Raw genomic sequence first — 13,059 nt, 5'->3', positions numbered from 1 at the left:
TTGTTTTACCCAGACCCTCGCGATGACGTGTTCCTCCTGCTTCTATACTCCTGCACACGGAGCGTGCGCGCAACTCAGTCCCCAACCTCCAGCATCAGGCAAGCGGCTGACCCTTGCAGATGCCTTCTCACAAAGGACTTTTCTTCTCATGCCGCACCGGTCCCGTGCTTATATGCAGTGCAGGATGTTTCCACCGCGCGTTATTGCTGCCATCGCATCTACGCAGCGCAGGTCCGGGACTTTATAAAACAAGCGGATTCTCACGCCCCCGCGAGTTGTTTTCTCTTCCGCAACTGCGTCGCTTGCCTAGTCCCTTCAATTAACTATGGCGACCACCGAATCCAATTCGTCGACTTCGGCGTCGCAATTGTTGTCGTCGTTGATCCCGAATTTGATCATCTTTGCCGTGTTTATGCTCATCTTCCTCTTAATCAGGAAGAAAAACTCCCGAGTGTACGAACCTCGTAACACCGTCAAGACGGTGCCCAAAGATTTGCAGCCCGAGGAGAGTCCCAAGGGTGCTTTTGCGTGGGTCACGGCTTTGTTCAAAAAACCCCAATCGTACTTGATTCAACAGACCGGGCCCGACGGCTACTTTTTCCTCCGGTACTTGCTTGAGTTCTGCTTCGTCTGTCTCCTTGGTTGCTTTATTACTTGGCCGGTGCTATTCCCTGTGGACGCCACAAACTCCAACGGAAACCAACAATTGGACATGCTCACCTACGGAAATGTCAAGGATAAGTGGAGATACTTTGCTCATGTGTTCATCTCGTGGTTATTCTTTGGCGCGGTACTTTTTGTCATTTACCGCGAGTTGGTCTACTATACCACTTTCAGACATGCTTTACAAACCACGCCTATATACGACTCCTTGTTGTCGTCGAGAACTTTGCTTTTGACCGAGATCCCCACCGCCGCATTGGAGGAGCTTACCCTCAGAGAGTACTTCCCAACCGCCACCAACTTGTGGTATGCCCGGGATTACAAGGAGCTCAAGGAAAAGGTCAAGGAAAGAACCAAGTTGGCCAAGAAGTACGAGGGTGCCTTGAATGGCTCTATCATCAAGGCCAACAAATTGCGTTTGAAATGCGAAAAGAAAGGCGAGCCTGTGCCCGAGCCGGTCGATGATTTGGATAAGTACTTGAAAGATGGCAAAAAGAGACCAACGCACAAGTTGAAGTTCCTCATTGGCAAGAAGGTCGACACTTTGAACTACGGTGTGGAGAGATTGGGCGAGTTGAACCGTGAAATCGAGAAGGAGCAATCGCAGCACAACGCCAGACCCCAACATCCCTCTGTCTTCATCGAGTTCCCTACCCAGCTTGAAATGCAAAAGGCTTACCAGGCTCTTCCCTATCACAAGGAACTCAAAAAGGCTGGCAAACACGTTGGCTTGGCTCCTGAAGATGTGATTTGGGAAAATCTTGCGTTGACCACTACAAAGAGAAGAGTAAAGAAGATCATTGCCTCTACCGTCTTGACCTTGACCATTATCTTTTGGTCTATTCCTGTGGCTATTGTGGGTGCCATTTCCAACATCAATTTCATTATTGAGAAACTTCCATTCTTGGATTTCATCAACAATATGCCTACGGCCTTGTTGGGTATCATCACCTCTTTGTTGCCAACTGTTGCTTTGGCCATCTTAATGTCGTTGGTACCTCCTTTCATCAAGAAGATGGGTAAGATCAGCGGTTGCATCACCATTCAGCAGGTCGAGAAATACTGTCAAAATTGGTACTACGCTTTCCAAGCTGTCAATTCCTTTTTGGTTGTCACTCTTGCCTCGGCCGCTGTTAGCTCCATTCAGACCATTATCGAAGACCCAACTTCGGCATTGACTCTCTTGGCAGAGAAGTTGCCAAAGGCATCGAACTTCTACATCTCGTACCTCTGTTTGTACGGATTAACCTTCTCGTCTGGTGCCATTTTGCAGATTGTCGCCTTGATTTTGTCCAAAATTCTTGGTAGAATCTTGGACAAGACGCCAAGATCTAAATGGAACCGTGCCACCACCTTGCGCCAACCATTTTTCTCAGTTCTCTACCCAGCTTTCCAATTTGTGGCGTTGATTGCCATTTGTTATGCAATCATTGCCCCGCTTATCTTGGGATTCGCCACTATCACATTCTTGTTGATTTTCATCGCGTTCATGTACAATTTGATCCACGTGATGAGACCAAACACTACAGATGCTCGTGGTAGAAACTACCCGTTGGCCATGTTCCAAATGTTTGTTGCTATCTATTTGTCTGAAGTTTTGTTGGTTGCCTTGTTTGTGTTTGGTAAAAACTGGGCGTGTGTCGTTCTTGAGGCCGTGTTTATTGCCTTCACTGTTGCTTGCCATCTTTACTTCAAGTGGAAGTTTATTCCGTTATTCGAGGCTGTTCCTATCTCGGCCCTCAAGTATGCTGCCGGTGACCGTACATTCCAGTACCCTATGCACGATCAAGGATTGAAGGAGATTAAGACTGAAGGTGAGAACTACTGGCAAGGTGGAAACCAACTTGGCTTGACCAACCAGAAAGACCAGGTCGTGCCTGAAATATCTGCTCTGGCTGAAACCACCGAGTTGCCTGCTCACGACGAAACGGACATCAATACTGCTGTTACTGAAGAGAAGCTGGTGGGCGCTGACCCCGAAGACTCCGACAGCACCCCATGTATGCAACAGAAGTCTAAAACAAAGTCCACTATTGGAGGCACTATCAAGAGATTTTTCCGTCCGAAAAGAAACACTTTTGACATGGTGCGTGAGTCGATGCCTGATGCATACTTCAACTATATTCAGTACAACCCTGATTTCGTCAGAACTGCGTACGAGGATCCCGCTGTGAATGACGAGGAGCCACATATCTGGGTAGTCAAGGACTCCATGGGCTTGTCTGAAATTGAGAAGAACAAAGCCCTCGAAAATGGCGTCGACTGCTCTGATGCTGACGCATGTTTCGATGACAAAGGAAAGACACAATACCTTGGCCCTCCACCTTCTTACGAGGAGTCAATTAAGGTCTAAAATCATGACATTTCCTCTTTTTTTCTACCACTTTGACACTTGAAATATCAAGCGCTTGCTATAATATGAATCATCAAATTTTTTATTGAGAAATCTAAATAATATTCGTGCAGACTGACTTGTAGCACCAAGAGCTGACCCACCTTTACTTCTTTGTTTGGAAATCTACTATTTCCTCCACCACACCCTCTTCTGCACTGGAAGTGACTTCGAGAACTTCTTCTTCGGCGCCAAACGTCCCCTTCCAGCCTTGGGCGACCAAATAATTCTTGAATCTCACGTCTTCTTCCAACAAATCATCATCCTTCAATTGTGGAATAAAGAAGAAGGCCACAAGTACACCTGCAAGGCCACAAATGGCAGCGATGATAAAGGTCCATTTTTTCCCCAAGTTATCTTGAATTGGCACAAATGTCTTTGTTCCAACAACTGCACCAACTTTACCAATAGCGGCAGAAAACCCATAAAGCGTGCCTCTGATCGGAGTGGCAAAAGACTCGGACGAGACTAAACCCATCATGTCACCAGGACCCAAGTTTCCCATTGACATCATCAAGCCGTAAAAGACGATAAACAACGGCGTAATGTTGGAAACCTTGTCGAAAGCCAAGCCGATGATAAGACCAAAAACAATGTACCCCGCAAACCCAGTCATCAATGTGTTTCTTCTACCGAGTTTGTCACAGAGAAAGGCGCCCACCAAAACACCAGGAATCGCAATCATACCCAACAACAAGTTCCACTCAGCAACCTTCTCAAGATCGCTGCCCTCGCTCCCTGGCAAAACGGAAGAAATGATCGTGGCAGAGAAAATACCGTTAGGATAGGTGACAAAGTCATACAAGAACCAACAAAGACAAGTTCCCAACAATCTCTTCCAGTAGTACTTCAAAGAAAGCCAGTAAGGAACGTCTTTCCTGATGGCAGACTTCTTGAACAACTCGGACGTGGCCATCTTGAATCTGAAATAGAATACAGATAATGGCCAAAAGGCACCAATTGCAAAGAGGGTTCTCCATAAGGCATCGGAAAGACCAGTTATTTGCCACACTATCAAGAAAATGATCAATGCAAAGGGACCACCGAATGATAAGGGTAAGTTTGTTACCAAAACAAACACCCCGCCTCTTCTCTTGAATGCTTCGTTGGCAGCCTCGTTGGCCGAAACAGAGCACGACGGGTACTCGGCACCAATACCAAAGCCTGTGACTCCTCTGAAAATAGTCAACATCCAGAACATTCCGTTGATGGTCGCCCCATGAGAGGCTGCACACATCACAGTTCCAAAAACAAGGAAACACGTGGCGATGATGATAGACTGTTTTCTGTTCAACCTGTCGGCCAAGACACCGATAATGACCTGTCCAAAAATGGTTCCAACTAATGAGGCATTTGACACACGTGTCTTGACGTCCGAGGTATATTCGTCAGGATACAATCCGGCAAAAACCGTGTTCAACATCGTCATGACATTATTCTGGTAGCCGTCAGAGATTAGAGCAAAACCTGAAGCCAAGACTGTGAAGATCTGAAAGGCACTTCTTTTCAGGTATCTGCCCAACCGGGCTTCAGCGTCATATTGAAAACGACCTGGAGGACTGGTCTTGCCGACCGAAGAGAGGGAGTCCAGCATTGGTAGAACAGGGTATTAGCTGCAAATAAAAGCCCTTCAAGAGACTCGAAGTATGGGAGACTAGATAGACGAACGAAAAAAGCACACGGTTTGAAATTTTGTTGGGGCTGCTTTACCCGGTTTATATACGTACGAGCCTATGAACGTGACTGAGACGAAAGTCCCTTCACAGTCTATTGGGCCATGAATCAGCCCCGCCTGCGTTTGGAGCCCGCACGGCGGATGGTGCAGGGTGTGCATACGGTCATCAATCTTCTGGTGGATCGTGCGCTGAATGAAGAGACAACCGATTGTGCCGTTCCCACGTGCCCTCTACCTCATGTATATAGTAAATAGTTGTACGTCGTTTTTCACGGCTAAGTTGTTAGTAGACTATTTCACGCTCGGCAAAAAGTGACACATTTCTTTGGGTATTCTTGGCTCTAGGTTTTTGACCCCACTGAGGGATAAGGTTTATGGATGATTCGCGGAGGACATTAAGTTTGACTTGTTGCCACCGGTATCTTGGGGATCCCTTTTGGCCTTCCCCTCCAGCCTGAAATGAATGTGAATGCACACTTTGAATCTTAGGCTACGGTGCCCCTACAACACGTGGGTGAAAGATGTCTCGCGCGATTAAAAATCCAGGTCTCAGCCTCGACCAATTTGGCGCGTTATATGACATTGCTGTCAACGATGACTGCGAAGTATTGACCCATAGATATGGTAGTTCTCCATTTACCGTGGCGCATTCTGAACAGCTAGACCATTATTGTCATAAGCAGTGAAGGGGTATATGACACAAATATTATTATTTTTCCCTTCCTTTCTCGTTGGTGGACTATTGTGAATCCTCCTCTTGTCTTATGTACATAGCAACTCGCATGCGGCTCTAAGACATCGTGCCGCCTCCTCAAAGGGCCACGTTTTTTATTGTCCGTGCGACAATCGCATAATCTACACGGGCGAATTATTGCCGCACGAGTCAAGATCACTGTTCACGGGCCTTAATTTTTTTTAAAAGAAAAGAAGCACAAGAGTGTCATTACTGCGCCCTAGGAAGCGAGCCCACATAAATAACACTCGGTTAAGGACCTGGTGTATTGCCGACTTGCGAAGAAACAGAACTCAGCATTATGCGAGGCTATCGTAGCGATAACTCAGAACAATGTATAACCCCGGGACTACGGCAGACTGTAGGTTTGAAACCCCTCTGATTAAAATACCTTATTACCAAGATGTACCCCGCAGATCCCCAAGTCATCGTTGTTTTAAGCTGGGTTTGATCCTCGGGAATCCCACGGCTGATCTGGAAGAAAAAACTTATTGCAAGACAACCTTGCCCTGTTTCGCATGAAAATTTTGCCTGGGATCACCGTCCCCCGACCGCGTGACTGTATCGTAAATAGCAGTCTAATCGCGAAAGTTGGATGGTTTGTATAGATGTACTTGCAGATGAATTTTGACCACACTTTTGAATAATGGGTGAAATCAATTAGACGTTTTTTGCCTCTAGATTTACGAAGCATTTTTCATGGCCTTGCTTTCGTACCCACCGCATGATATGTCCAACGTGTGAACGTGGAGTGAAGCTGTGCTTGGTCGATGTCTCCCATTGTTCTGACCTCTATGCGTATCCTTCTTAAAAAGACTATAATTGATGTCCATATGATTAATGCAAGCGTCGGGTGAAAAGAACAGTATTATGGAATTGACTAGTTTTTGACCATAATTTGATAAATCATCGAGCTTTTTATGTCTTTTCCTTTACCAGCCCCTCGAACAATCAAAAATAATGAATTCTGGGACTTCAAAACCCTAAAGAACCGCTGGATCACAAATGGGCTGCACGTAGTGTCAACTTTCAGACTGTATTGATAATGAGTGTGCCGTGGAAACGAACCGAAGACCCTCACACCAAGCCACTTCCATTCGTGAAAAAAATACAGCCAGACTTTTTTGCTCTATTAACGAATGTGCAGATACTTTGCTCTCTTGTTATCTCTATGTTCGACAAATCACACACATTGAGTCTGGATCATCGTCACGTGATTTGATTATGAGCTGAACTTGAGATTTGTCTAATATGACGTTCACATGTCGGAGAACCTGGAGCCCGGATACTTTCGAAGTTCGGGCAATTCGAAGATTACGTGGTATTGAATGTAAGAACAATTGGATTATGTACATGAAATTTCCTCTTGCTAAAAATTTGAGCCCGAGAGAAGCAGACATATCACTTATAATTAACTGGGGCCTTATGCAAGACGAAGACCAGAAAAAGTTTATTATTGAGCATCCCAACGTGCGAGATTCGATAGCCTTATAGCAGAATTTCAACGCAGCGGACATCTAGTAAATGAGAGAAAAGCCGAACAATTCAAAGCAGCAATATTTAAGCAAACTCAGACAGCGAAATCCCATCTATTCCAAATTTCTTGCTCTAAAAATTGGATATGGCCATGTATAATCAAGCAAATTTAGACGCAGCTTTGCTTGCGGCTTGACCTGATTGGTCGAACTTCAGCGGGCCCACTCCACGACCCCACTCTCCGCACATTCTTCGGCATATAGGTACTCCGGATACCTGAGGAACATGTATCAGGTGAAAAAATCATCTGACTCATAGCAGATTAGTCACGCTTTTTTTTGGATCCGACTATATAATCCTCCCAATTAACCCCCGCATCCGTTCTTGGAAAATATCTTCACCTCCAAACATCATGCCTTTCCTCCAAGACCCGTCAGTTAAGTACGACGCCTTTCCCCCAATAAAATTAACCAACCGACAATGGCCTGACCGCACATTGGAGAAAGCGCCACGATGGCTCTCAACCGACTTGAGAGATGGAAACCAGTCGCTTCCTGACCCCATGTCTTTTGAGGAAAAGAAGGCATATTTTCAAAAGCTCGTGCAAATTGGCTACAAGGAAATTGAAGTTGCATTTCCTTCCGCCTCTCAAGTGGACTTTGACTTCACGAGGTACGCTGTGGAAAATGCTCCAGATGACGTCAGCATCCAGGTCTTATCCGCTTGTAGAGAGGAGCTTATCAGAAGAACGGTCGACTCCCTCCAAGGCGCAAAAAGAGCCACAGTTCACATCTACTTGGCCACATCTGACTGTTTCAGGAATGTTGTTTTTGGGTTAACGCAGGACCAGTGTCAGGCTTTGGCTGTCAAATGCACAAAGCTTGTGAGAGAACTCACAAAGGACGCTCCAAATCCCCACGGAACGGTGTGGGATTTTGAGTTCTCGCCAGAGACGTTTTCAGACACGGATTTGTCGTTTGCACTCAAGGTCTGTGAAGCCGTGAAGGAAGCCTGGGGCCCTACGGAGGAAAATCCAATCATCTTCAACTTGCCGGCAACTGTGGAGATGTCCACTCCCAACGTGTATGCTGATCAAATCGAGTATTTCTCCACGCATATCAGCGAGAGGGAAAAGGTTTGTATTTCTCTTCATCCCCACAATGACAGAGGCTGTGCTGTGGCAGCTGCGGAGATGGGACAGCTCGCAGGTGCAGACAGAATTGAAGGATGTCTTTTCGGAAACGGAGAAAGAACAGGAAACGTTGATTTGGTGACTTTGGGCCTTAATTTATACTCGCAAGGTGTCAGCCCCAAGATTGATTTCTCAAACATCAACGACATCATCGACATTGTGGAAAGATGCAACAAAATCCCTATCCCAGAAAGAGCTCCATATGGCGGCTCTCTCGTGGTCTGTGCTTTCTCAGGGTCCCATCAAGATGCAATCAAGAAAGGCTTTGAGCAGTATGGTAAGAAACAGGCTGCAGCTAACGGCAAGACCGTCAAGTGGAAATTGCCTTACTTGCCAATCGACCCAGAAGATATTGGAAGGACATATGAGGCAATTATCAGAATCAATTCGCAGTCCGGAAAGGGTGGCTCTGCATGGGTTATTTTGAAGAATCTCGAACTTGATCTCCCTAAGGGTTTGCAAGTCGATTTTTCTAAATCCGTACAGCGCCAAGCTGAGGTCAAGGGCCAAGAATTGACAAACCTGGAACTCTGCGACTTGTTCAAGGCTCAATACTTCATCGCACATGAAGAAAAGGATGATTCAAGCTCTTTCCACTATAATTTGGTCGATTACTCTCTCACGAACGCTACTAGTGGAGTGAGAACCATAGAAGTGGACCTTACTGTTGGGAATGAGCTTAAAAAGATCTGCGGAACTGGTAATGGTCCCATTTCGGCGTTCTCAAGCGCAATCAAAACCGGCTTGGGTGTGGCCATCGACGTCAAACACTACCATGAGCACTCGCTTGGTGATGGCTCCAACTCGAAAGCCGCTACTTACATCGAAGCACAATTAGAAGACGGATCCACGAAATGGGGTGTAGGTATCCACGAGGATGTATCGCAGGCCTCATTTATTTCTTTGCTCTCGATCATGAACAGTCTACACAGGGACCTGAAGTAAGTATTATTACATAGGATCGCAATTGTATTTGTGACGGGGAGGCCAGCCTTCATAATGCATACCCAAACACTCAACAAAATCTGGCAGCTTCCATTCTCTCTACCACCAATGGTTTCTGTGTGTACTGTACATAAGGGAAGCATGCCATGTAACGGAGTCTGGTGTCATTTCGCCATAAACAAAAAACACTAAGATAAAAATATCCAATATGACCCAAGAGAACGTGAGCTTAGCTGAAGCATACGAGAGTATCGCTAATGCCGAAAAGCAAGCTTCGCTTCTCGAAAAAATGCTTGACAATTTGGACAGCAAAATGGACAGCATTCTCGACGAAATCGAAAACAATAGAACTGAAATCAAGGAGACCGAAAAAAAACAAGCAGATACAGACAAGCAAACTTAGATAGCCAATATTTAGAAATGGACATTATCATTATGAGGCAGGTTGTTCCGAAGCCCTCACTATTTCCCACAACGACTCTCTTTTGATAAACATTGGCGCCGAGGTTTCCTCAAAAGGATTAATGGGAGCCTGAGGATTGAAAATGAGATCGGAGCCCGGCTCACTCCCATTTGTTTCAAGTTCTTTTATACTGACCTTTGCTGATTTCCCCGGTTTGAGCCACCATTTAGATTCGTCAGAACTAGGTGGCGGTATGGCTTTCTCCCAGACGTCTGTCACATACTTTGTGACATCTCCTGCAGTAAGAAGAAAGTTTATGTCGCCCACAACCTCTGTATAGCTTTCATAAATTTCTTGAGAAATGTCTTTCTTGGCTCTTTCATCCACGACCTCAACAGACGCAGTGAAGATGGAGAATACTGGTCTATGATCTGAAAATACGATATTTTCCTCGCAGTCGTATACTTCCTGTTCCAACATTTTGTTTCTCGAGAGGCTCAATATGCGATCAGTCCACGCAGGCACACGCTGCTTCTCCGACGTATCGTACTCTCTTGTGTTGTTATCAAATTTGTAAGTCGGAGGAAATGTGATTTCCTTCTCATCAAAGAATGGGAAACTTTCTCCGTCAGCCATTTGCTTGTTTAGCTGGTCGTATTCGAAAAGCTTTTGAAAGTCCCGAACATTAATTAAATGCTTGACCTCGTCGATCGGCAAATCGATTCGGAAGTTAAAGTCACCCAACCAAATAACAAAATCATGATCCCTTACTTTCTTGTGCTTAAAGAATACGATTCCTTTCGAGATCGTTTTGTAGTTCTGGTGTCTTTCCTCTACATTGCTGTGACCAGCAGCCAAATGTGAACAAATAAGACATATCAGCGAGGTGGAGTAATCAAAGCTCACAGCAATCCCTCCTTTATTGGCGCTCATACCACCAAGTCCTGTCTTTTTTATAGACCCTTCGATACTCGAAATGTATCCAAGCTGACTCTCTTTGATAAATAGAAACATTGCGATTCCACCCATCTGCCAGCCCCATAAAGAAGCATACTTTTCCCTGCTTGGGTTGTGTTCATTCAAAATTCTTTTGAGGATATGTTCCCAGTTGTTGAAGTTATCAGACTTCACTGAGATCATCTTCCCAGGAGTGAGTTCAACGATCTCTTGAAACCCTATGAATACAAGATCGTAATTTTGGTCAACCCCGTGCCTTGAGGGGTATATTAGCTCTTTCAAGTCCTCGTCACTATACACGGTGCCGTTAACGTTGAAAGTTGCCGTGAAGATCTTGATTTTCTGGCGCGACGTGAATTCTTGAGCCCGCTCTTTCAATTTCAAGTTCACGTACTGGTGGAAAGGGTTGTATAGAACAACGCCCTTCTGGTCTTGCAAACGACCGAGCAACTTGAGCATGGCCAGCTCGCTTGCCTTTGGGTCACGCATGACATTGAAATATTTCTTTGTCAATTGTTCTTTGATCATGCGCTTTGTGGACAGAGACTTCACTTTGCTTCTCGAAGACATATATGCATGAGTGATGCTTTTAAGCACCTCGTCGTTTTCGGACCATAGCTGCGCGTGCTGCTGTAAAAGGTCCACCGGGACTGAGATGCCCATGTCTCTGAAAGCTAGGTTAATCACCTCCTGGCTGATGATTTTAGACACGAAATTGGCCTTGGTCAAGCAGTCGAACGAGTTGACTCTGAACACACCCAACTGCTTCCCGACGTAGGTGCGTCTCTTGACATCGAAGAACAAGGCGCCGAAGTCGACTATCGACTCGGTAATGGGATTCACCACGTCTTTCGGGTTGACGGCCGAGTACCCGATTTTGCGTACGTAGGAGAGTGAGAGAGGCATGGACGTGAAGCTGACCTTGGCGTTGTGGATGGCCACCTTGTGCTCCTCCGCGAGCTCCTCCCTATCTAGAAGCAGGCTCTCCTTGTACTGGACGTACTCGTCGAAGTGCTTCCTGTAGTTTTCGCCAAGCTCGCCCTTGTATGACGACCTGTCTTGCAGAAGACAGTTGATGACATGCACGTCGCCAAAGTGCTTGCTCAAGTTGTCGAAGTGGCGCAAGAACGCGTGGCTGGACGCCTCGAAGGAGCGGGTGAGCTTGATGCGCTTGTTGTTCCTGGACAGCATGAGCGAGTTCTTCTCGAGCTCCCAAAAACTGGGCACGTTGCCCCGGATGACCACGTACGAGAAGCTGTACTTCTCCGAGTAGATGATCACCTCGCTCTCGACGAAGTTCGGGACCTCGCCCTCGTCGTCGCAGCCCAGCTCGCCAAAGAGCGCGCCGGACTTCTTGCACGACTGCTTGGAAACCAAAGTCAAGAGCGCGCTTTCGTTGTCTTCGAGGGCCACGTTGACGGACTTGGCATAGCCCCGCGTGACCACCGTGAGGAAGCCCGTGGAGTCGAACTTCATGCGCTCAAACGGGTTGAGCGCGGTGCGCATCTCGACGAGCTCGTCCACCATGTACCTGTTCCAGGCAAAGCGCCGGAAATACGGGTCGTCGGACGAGGCCGTGTGCCGGGGGGCGCCCACGTACCCCCTTTCCTGGAGCGTGCACGACACGTCGAACTCCTTGGAGAAGTAGAAGTGGCCCAGCGAAAGCATGCGCCGCACCGACGCGGCGGGGTACCCGCTCAAAGAGCCCTCGGGCTCCTCGGTGCTGACAGCCTGGAGGTCCTCGTCGTTGGTGCCGATCCACGCGTCGAAACGGTCGCTGTTGAGGCAGTAGAACGCCACGTCGTCGATCATGTGGATGCTCTCGTTCAATTGCGGCGACGCGACCTTGGTGGCCTTGGTGACGAAGCCCAAATGGATGAAGCCCTTGACATTCAAGAGCCCCAAGAACCCATGGAGCAGCTTGCTGGACCGCGCCTTGTGCGGCGTGATGTCGCGGAATTTCGAGAGCCGGAGCGCGTCTGTGCGCAAAAACTCCACCAAAACCTTGTTGCCGGCCTGGTTGCTGTCGGAGTGTTTGGGCCTGTCGTGATGAATATGGTGCACGTGCCGGTGGGACAGCTCCTTGTACTCGGGGTCCGGGTGGCGGATCACAAGTGCATATGACGAGTCGGCCACCACGAACGTCCGGGGGCTTTCGTTGAGGTAGAGTCTCATTTTGGCGGCAAGAAACACGTACGGGGAAGGGATAGAAGACGTATGTGTTTTGTATTAGGGCTGGGGCCGGGGCATGTCCTGCAGGGGCCCTGGGGTGCGGTCTGCGGCTGGCTGCGAAATACATGACAACCGCATGCCATGGCGCGGAGGCTTACTTCCTGGGGCGCCCGAGTCAGACTTGAAAGATTGCATTAGGGCGGGCACCTCCACATTAATGGATCTTCTATTGAATAAAAATAGAGTCTCCTACGAATGGAATCTCCATTGACTTAATGTGGAGTCTCTCAATGACTAAATATGGAGTCTCCATTGAATAAATATGAAGTCCCCATTTAATAAATATGGAGTCTCCATTGACTTAATATGGAGTCTCTCAATGACTGAATATGGAGTCTCCATTGACTTAATATGGAGTCTCATTGACTTAATATGGAGTCTCATTGACTTA

General features: G+C 47.0%; 5 protein-coding genes across 5 annotated transcripts; 3 read left to right on the top strand and 2 right to left on the bottom strand.

Moving 5' to 3' along the window:
* Positions 1-325: 325 nt before the first annotated feature.
* PHM7 (Phm7p) lies at positions 326-3,016 on the top strand (the record flags this gene model as incomplete). The annotated part of the gene is made up of 1 exon (XM_018857941.1): positions 326-3,016. The coding sequence occupies one exon, from the start codon at positions 326-328 to the stop codon at positions 3,014-3,016; it is 2,691 nt and encodes an 896-aa protein (XP_018710086.1).
* A 50-nt stretch (positions 3,017-3,066) lies between these two features.
* Positions 3,067-4,816, bottom strand: GIT1 (Git1p). The gene has a single exon (XM_018856245.1). It carries the CDS (start codon positions 4,647-4,649, stop codon positions 3,162-3,164), a length of 1,488 nt encoding a protein of 495 aa, XP_018710085.1. The 5' UTR covers positions 4,650-4,816; the 3' UTR covers positions 3,067-3,161.
* A 2,535-nt stretch (positions 4,817-7,351) lies between these two features.
* Positions 7,352-9,076, top strand: LEU42 (Leu42p; the record flags this gene model as incomplete). Its single annotated transcript, XM_018857975.1, has 1 exon — positions 7,352-9,076. The coding sequence occupies one exon, from the start codon at positions 7,352-7,354 to the stop codon at positions 9,074-9,076; it is 1,725 nt and encodes a 574-aa protein (XP_018710084.1).
* Positions 9,077-9,284: 208 nt separating this feature from the next.
* On the top strand, positions 9,285-9,479 carry METBIDRAFT_46265 (uncharacterized protein; the record flags this gene model as incomplete). Its single annotated transcript, XM_018858020.1, has 1 exon — positions 9,285-9,479. One exon carries the CDS (start codon positions 9,285-9,287, stop codon positions 9,477-9,479), a length of 195 nt encoding a protein of 64 aa, XP_018710083.1.
* A 30-nt stretch (positions 9,480-9,509) lies between these two features.
* Positions 9,510-12,611, bottom strand: INP51 (phosphoinositide 5-phosphatase; the record flags this gene model as incomplete). Its single annotated transcript, XM_018857950.1, has 1 exon — positions 9,510-12,611. The coding sequence occupies one exon, from the start codon at positions 12,609-12,611 to the stop codon at positions 9,510-9,512; it is 3,102 nt and encodes a 1,033-aa protein (XP_018710082.1).
* Positions 12,612-13,059: the final 448 nt, after the last annotated feature.

This window comes from Metschnikowia bicuspidata (assembly GCF_001664035.1).
Source record: "Metschnikowia bicuspidata var. bicuspidata NRRL YB-4993 chromosome Unknown METBIscaffold_6, whole genome shotgun sequence".
Classification (NCBI taxonomy): domain Eukaryota; kingdom Fungi; phylum Ascomycota; class Pichiomycetes; order Serinales; family Metschnikowiaceae; genus Metschnikowia; species Metschnikowia bicuspidata.
The sequence above is the reverse complement of the archived record's forward strand: the minus strand, read 5'-3'. Positions and strand labels throughout refer to the sequence as shown.

Bases quoted from the DNA above. Each gene is read 5' to 3' on its own strand.
- GIT1 (XM_018856245.1), bottom strand. From the start codon at position 4,649: ATGCTGGACTCCCTCTCTTCGGTCGGCAAGACCAGTCCTCCAGGTCGT.